The sequence below is a fragment of the Poecilia reticulata genome, chromosome 6 (assembly GCF_904066995.2).
Source record: "Poecilia reticulata chromosome 6, P_reticulata-male-v2, whole genome shotgun sequence".
Lineage (NCBI taxonomy): Eukaryota > Metazoa > Chordata > Actinopteri > Cyprinodontiformes > Poeciliidae > Poecilia > Poecilia reticulata.
The window spans coordinates 24,190,826-24,198,571 of NC_088835.1; the positions used below are offsets into that span (position 1 = coordinate 24,190,826).

The following is a 7,746-nucleotide window of genomic DNA, read 5'->3' on the forward strand; positions in this document are numbered from 1 at the left end:
TCTTGATATATAAAGGTAGCATAACATTTTTTACTTGGATGTTACTCATTGTCTTTTTATTAAATTACATAAAAAGTATATCCATAAAAATGCCATGTGTGACCTGTTTCCTCTTTAGGGATTTAAGATTTTGTGTACATCTGCTTTTCATTTTTCTGATTTTTCTTTGCAAGATTCAAAGCACAAATACTTGCACAAACAAGTCTAAGCAACATACGTAACTTAGATTTTTCCATTTGTTTCTACTTAAGTTTTATTTGTTTTTGTGATGAAAACTTTAATTTTAATTTACTCATCTTTTTTGTTAAGTATGTCACTGTAAGTTAGCTAACAACCTACACAAGCTAAAGTATGTCCTAAGACATACACTCATGGCGCAGAGGTTGACTTATGTCAGATCGTACACAAGAACCTATTGGAGTGTTGAATGTGAACATCCTGTTTCTCAAGAAAAATCACCCGGTGAAAACATTTCAGAAATGATGGAGGAAGAGTTTCAAAATGTAAATTCTTTCATTTTCAGTCCACTATGACACCTTGCTTACTTTACATCAAACAGATCACTGCTGAGGTTACATTTGCAAAGTGAGAGTGAGACAATGCAGCTAATCCTCTTAGACGACTTCAGGTGTTAGGTATTATGTTGATCCATTGTGAAGACTCGTTCTGTGCCCTACATAAGCCTTTAGTCGTTGGGCGATAGTTTTTGTTCATGCAAGTACATTTAACCTGGAAAGGCTGCATTGGGATTTTGTGCCATTGACTGCACGTTAATTTTAAGGTAAGACTGTATCATTACTTGCTTTTTTTCTTTATTTGTTTTTTTTTTTTACCTCTTTATTTCATTATCTTTTCTAATTAACATAAATTTACTAACCTACCTTACAGGTTAGTTGTATTTTATCATCAAAAATCTTGTCCAGTCTTAATAAATTTCATCATTTTGTGTGAATGTCTTGCAATGTTTTATGGGAGCTTTTCTGAATGTTTAAATTGAGCTGGACTTGTGACTAATTTTGGTGTATTCTTCCATCTACAATAGGTTGAATTTTCCACAAACTCAATGATGTGACATGAATCACTCTACTGAAGTTCTGTTTTCTTTTACCCCATGGTCTATTGGGGACAGAGCTGGACTCTACCGAAGCTTATTTATGCTACTTAATTCAACCTAGCCATCAGAAACGCTGCTTTGGAGGATGATGCATTGTCATAGAAGGAAACGGCTCCAGCTGAGCCGGGTTCTGTTTCTTCTCTCCGGAGTTTTTCTCTGTACCCTCTACCAGCTCACCATTAGTGCCAGGCTGCAGGCACCAATGTCAGTGGCTCAGATTGGAGAGGATTTCGGAGAAGGGTCAACAGAGGGCGTTGAGGATGCCACAGCAGAACCTGGCCAGCTAGAGGAACCTCTCACTACTGCGCCCGACTCAGAGCCCACAGATCAAACAACACCAATGCATGTGATTCCTCATACTGATAAGGATTTAAATACAAACACACACACGGATATAACTAGTGATTTCAAAGAAGCCTCTTCCACTGAATCCACACTGTTGCCAACCACAAACCGGACCTTGGTGCATTGCATCTACGTGGCCCCAGAACCACCTCTGGTGACACCCACCCCAATTCCAGCTCCACCAGTTACAACCGTCTCCCCAGCTCCACCTGGTGAAGCTCCTCATGTCAAAGGCGATTACCCTGAAGATATCTTTTCCATCGAAGATCGCAGACAAGGATGGGTGCTGCTTCACATTGTGGGAATGATGTACATGTTTGTCTCTCTCGCGATTGTCTGCGACGAGTTCTTCGTGCCCGCACTGGGAGTTATCACAGACAAACTGGCCATCTCTGATGATGTAGCAGGCGCCACCTTTATGGCGGCCGGAGGCTCTGCACCTGAGCTCTTCACCTCTCTTATAGGAGTCTTCATCGCCCACAGCAACGTGGGCATTGGCACAATAGTCGGCTCAGCAGTTTTTAACATTTTGTTCGTGATTGGGATGTGTGCTTTATTTTCTCGAGAGATTCTCCATCTAACCTGGTGGCCGCTTTTCAGAGATGTTTCATTCTACATACTTGACCTCATCTTACTGATCATCTTCTTCTTGGACAATGTCATAATGTGGTGGGAGAGCATGATGCTGGTGGCCTGTTACAGTCTCTATGTTGTCTTTATGAAGTTCAATGTGCAACTGGAGCGAGAATTCAAGACCCAGCTCCACAAACACAAGAGCATTGTGAAGGTTATTGCTGTGGAAGAACCTGAAAAGGTAAGCAGCTATGTAATAAAACATCTTTATGCTTAATGTACTGGATTACCTATTTAGCTTGATAAATCTCTCTTAAGGCTTTCATAGTTAAAATTATTCTCATTTGGTGCTGGACAACTAAAACAATGTTCCAGGAGAATCAGGAGTGAAAATAGCTACTCTTTAAATTTTTTCTTTGTACTCAATTTATTAAATGAATGAACATTTATATGTTTAACAGTTTAAATAATTTTGTAAATAAAAATACACATGTTTAATAAATAATTATGTTTCAAGAATCAATAAAATAAAGTGATTAAATGTAGAAATCACAGTTAGAAAATGTTTCATTTATTTTATATTAAAACAAATGTATTGCTTGTCATTTAATTATTTTTTAGAGCTTTTTTACAGCTTTATGTTTTAGCTTTAGCTGTCAAAGTTAGACATGGCTAACACTGATATAAGGAAGGTGATTGGCCGGCAGGTGATCTGGTATGCAGGTTAACCAATCAAATGTCAGAACCTGTGTATTGAACAATAGTGACAGTTTGAATTATTTCATTAGGGACTTTTGTAAAATAAATTTGAAATCAATTAGTAATTATTGAAATAATGATATATATTTTCACATTTAAAGCATTCAAGTTTTACTTCACATTTTGTGTTTAAAACATTGCCACGACACATCCCATAAACATAGACAAATGTATTCATATTTATTTAAATGATCACATATATAAAATTACTTTTGACAACTTATTAATTCGTTTTTTAATAGTAGCTCTTTTGACCTTTGATACACACAGTATGCCTGTGTTATATTCTTTTGTCATTGTTACGTAAAGTAGCATTTATTTCGAGGAAGCAGCATCTGTTGTCACCTGTGACATTTCATTGATTCATTAAGGTTGAAGAAAATGTGAAATGAAGCTACTGTTAGATTGGCCTGTGCAAACCAAAGCTGATCTGCTACATCAAACAAATCTTTTTTTTGGTTCTGCAGAGCTGCACAAATTGTAGCATCAACATTCATTTCCTTTTCGTTGATTTGAGAGATTGAGACCATAATAAGCAAATTTGTTTTGCTTACTTATAATGTAAATCTTTTGTTGTGCTGCTTGTGCTGCTTAAGCTAGGGATAGTAATGATGCAATTATTGACTTATATTTGAGGTCATACATAACAACACTAGAGTGTACTGTGAGTGTACATTTTGAAATGAGGACAGGTTCACTTACAATGCTAAGCTAGTCCAAGGCATGAAGATATGCATGTTTAATAATGCAGTACATTATTACTGGTAAGACCTCAAGAGTGTTGAAACTTTCATAAATTATACCAAAATGAAATACATTTGAATGATTATCACTGAAAAACACATTCTTGCACACAGACAAATGGGGAAGGAGAAGATAATGCCCCTCCTGCTCCAGAGGACAAGAATCGGTTAAAGGTAAAAAAAAGAAAATTAATCAACCAACTTCAGCAAGTGATAAACTTCTAACCCCCCCCCGCCCCCGATACCACAGTGCTGATTGTTACTGTTTTAATGCATATTTTGAGTTTTTCTGTTTGTGTTCGTGCTCACTAACAAGCCTCACTGCAGGTACTGATTCATCATAATGAACTTGTTGAGCAAAAACACCCTGACCTCCACTTGGAAATGGCTTGCAGTAACGTGTCGTGTCTGTATTGTAGCTGTCGTGACCTCAGCCATCTTTTTCCCCTAGTTGAAGCCATCCCTTCAGCGAGGGGGAAGTTCTGCTTCTTTACACAACAGCACCATGAGAAACACCATCTTTCAGCTCATGATTCACACATTAGACCCTCTGGGAGATGGCAAGTACCACATTTATGCCTCGGACGCCTTTTGTGATGGATAACTGCACGATAATAACTTTTACACAGACTTCCTGTGTGGTATGTTCTGCCCAGTGTAAAATGGATTAGCTAGGTGTCCCGTATGCAGTCATCTCTAAGTCCAGATTGATACTAAGCAGATAAATACTCCCTCAGTATGCAGAAGGATCCAGTTGTTGATCCAGGTTGTGTCATAAAAAAGAGAAATATTATTCTAGTGCCAAAACTGGTAGTGAAATATTTTATTTTTCTATGCTTAAAATTTTACAAGAGTTATTCTGATTTTTTTTTTCTTTTTTGCAAAACTATTGCTGTCTTTGAATTTTACATGTTTATTAAGGTAGTTTAGCTGCTGTGTTTATATCATTATTGCTGCCTCCTTTGGCTCTTTTGTGGGCTCACACAATATTGAATCTGTGTTTTCAAAACCAGTAAATATTTAACATTTCACACTTTCTGACTTATTAATGCATTCAACGTGATTATTTGTGTTTATTTTGAAGGAAAGTTTAAGGATAAGGCTGAGACCTTGAACAGTGTGGCCAGACGGAAGTCGGTGTCCAAGTCCCAAGAGAAAAGTGAAGGTAACAGGAAGGATGTGATGATCAAGCATTGATATTTGAACAAAATAGTAGATCAGAGGTCGTATTAATGAAATGTAGGAGTATAATAGAAATATTTCAAAGCTACTAAATGCTCCCAATATTTCTTGTCAGAAGAAGCCCGCAATGGCTCTCAGAGTAAAGTTCCCTAAAGTACTGTACAATTATGTATTTTGTGGCTCACATTGATGCAAAAACAATGTTTAAAACGTGTACTTGTTTACATACTTTAATACTCCATAGGACCTTTTTTTGGTCTAAAACCACCTCAGACAAATTTCTGACCAAAATGTTTATGATTTTCTCCACAGGCAAAAGTGGAAAAACTGAGGAGTCCAAAGAGCCAGAGGCTGCCCCAGCCAAAGAGGCAGAAAAGAAGGAGGAGCCAGAAGCAAAGAAGGTACTCGCTACCCATGACCTGCTGACTTTCAAAAAGCCCAGAAGTCAGTCTTTGATACCTGTCTATGTAAGAATCAAAGCACAGGGATTTCACTATTTATATCAGGTTTTATTTTGACAAAAAAAAATAAAAAATTCTTTCCTCGTGTTATATTTGGACTCCATCTCCTTTCTCCCTTCTGCAGGACGACGTTCCGGCAGAACAAGGTGACTCGGAAGGTTCCGACGATTCCGACAGCGACGAAGACGACAGCGATGAAGAGATTGAGGAGTCCAGTGAAGATGAGGATGAAGATGATGATGAAGATGAAGATGAGGAGGAGGAGGAAAAAGAAGATGACCCACTGTCTTTACAGTGGCCTGACACACCACGCAAACAAGTCACCTACCTCTTCCTGCTGCCCATAGTCTTCCCTCTGTGGCTCACAGTTCCTGATGTTCGGAACCAGGTTGGAGACATTTAGGAGACGTTTCAAGGTGCCGTTGTGACATTCTGAATTCCTCTACAGGTCTGCCTTTATATTTTAACTTTACTCAACAGAAATCCAGGAAATTTTTTGTGCTCACCTTCCTGGGCTCCATTATGTGGATTGCTATCTTCTCCTACCTCATGGTATGGTGGGCTCATCAGGTCAGTTCATGCAGCGAGAAATCCACATCCAATTTATTTTGAATCCCTAATTAAATCTTCCACATGTTATTTCTTTCTCTGATTTGTTGTTGTTGTTGTTGTTGTTGTTGTGAGGTGGGAGAGACCATCGGTATCTCAGAGGAAATTATGGGCCTGACTATCCTGGCGGCAGGAACCTCCATTCCTGACCTCATCACCAGCGTGATTGTGGCTCGCAAGGGCCTGGGAGACATGGCGGTGTCCAGCTCTGTGGGCAGTAACATCTTTGACATCACAATGGGGTGAGCTTTCACAGTTTGATCTGCCGGTATTAGAAAATAATCAACTGATTGGCCCCACAAGTGAATCCTGCATCTTTTATTTGTTTCTGCCAGCCTGCCCATTCCGTGGCTCCTGTACTCTTTCATCCACGGTTTGGCTCCAGTCGCTGTCAGCAGCAACGGCCTTTTCTGTGCCATCGTGCTGCTCTTCCTCATGCTCCTCTTCGTCATCATCTCCATCGCAGTCTGTAAATGGAAAATGAACAAGGTGCTGGGCTTCACTATGTTTCTCCTCTACTTTATCTTCCTGGTGCTCAGCGTCATGCTGGAGGATCGCGTCATCATCTGCCCTGTTTCCATCTGAGACTGCAAACACAAGCCTTTTTTCCACAGTAGACACTTTCCCATGGAGGAGGAACTTAATATCGCTTAAAAAAAACATAATTCTCATGAAAACCTTTTTTTTGGACCATTTGAAACAGTAATTGCAAGTAAATTTTATATACTTTTAACACCAATAGTAGCACCGCACCGTTTTTTAGTTGTAAAAGTATCTATGCAACTGTGTTCAGAGTGAAATATATCTGTTTACTGAAGTTTTTATAATTTCTTCCATGTCCATAGTTTTTGACTTGGGCTTGGAGTGTGTTTAAAAGTACAAAACCTGTAATTTCATCTCAAGGTTCTCAAGGTTCAAACAGAACTTTCCTTTCCTTCAAGTTTAATCAACTTAAACTTGAAGGAAAGTTTAAGTTGATTAAACTTAAACTTAAACCTAACCCTAACCCCTAAACTTTCTTCACAGGCATATTTTACTCATTTTACTCAAAATGAATTTGTATTTTCTTTGAGGACTTTAAAATCCATTAGATGTTAGCCATCTTTGACCTTGCTTTTCTAAATTGCATAGAGAGCTCTTTAGATGTCAACATTGCAAAGGCACAGAAACATCCGGGATTTATAAATGGCCCACAGTCTGGAGCCCACGTTTTAACATGTATGAATTATGTGGTGTAATAAACAAATGGTTGTATTTACATTGCAAGTTAATAATCTGCTTTTTAATAAAGTTGTTACAGTTATTTTGCTGTGTGCATCCCCCTCAGTTGCTGTTCAAATCCAGGGCGAGTCCCAGTTTTGTCACTACCTGAAATGGTAGTTAAAATAATTTATTTCATTAAAAAAAATGCAGTATACGTATATAAATTTCAAACTAAACCAGTATTTGTATGTTATGTTATGTCAAGTCAGCATGAATAGTTGTGTCCGAGTGGATGAGGGAATTTTGAATGTTGAAGCGAAGAAAAAACACAAAGTAAAAGAACTCTAATAAGTATTTCTTAACAGATTTAAGAAACTTTTATTTCAAAGTGCTTTGCAATAAAATATAAAACTCATGAAACATGAAGGTTTCATAAAACACCAGTTAATCACACAAAGCAACAAGCAAACTAAATGTTATCTGTCCTCATCTGTCCATGATTACATGAATGTAATCATATCAATAATGCTACTGCAGTAACGAGAAATCTGATTTTTGATCAGAGCAGATTATTTGCAACCAACATTCAAAGGGCTGGTAATTTTGTAACAAAAAAAAAACTATTATAGTTTAACAATGAATAACCTTAAATAGTGTATTATTGATAGATTATGTAAAAATAACAGAATATTTATATTATAAGGCTTTTAATAAATTTTTACTCATCAGGGTTGACAGTTAGTGTGAAGCATGTTGT

The 7,746-nt window shown here is 37.7% G+C and overlaps 1 protein-coding gene across 1 annotated transcript; it reads left to right on the forward strand.

Moving 5' to 3' along the window:
- The first annotated feature begins 380 nt into the window (after positions 1-380).
- On the forward strand, positions 381-7,089 carry LOC103466550 (sodium/potassium/calcium exchanger 1). The gene is made up of 10 exons (XM_008412218.3): positions 381-781; positions 1,043-2,273; positions 3,649-3,708; positions 3,986-4,094; positions 4,619-4,699; positions 5,029-5,117; positions 5,302-5,565; positions 5,658-5,747; positions 5,862-6,028; positions 6,122-7,089. The coding sequence occupies exons 2-10, from the start codon at positions 1,200-1,202 to the stop codon at positions 6,369-6,371; spliced, it is 2,184 nt and encodes a 727-aa protein (XP_008410440.2). The 5' UTR covers positions 381-781; positions 1,043-1,199; the 3' UTR covers positions 6,372-7,089.
- The last annotated feature ends 657 nt before the right edge of the window (positions 7,090-7,746 follow it).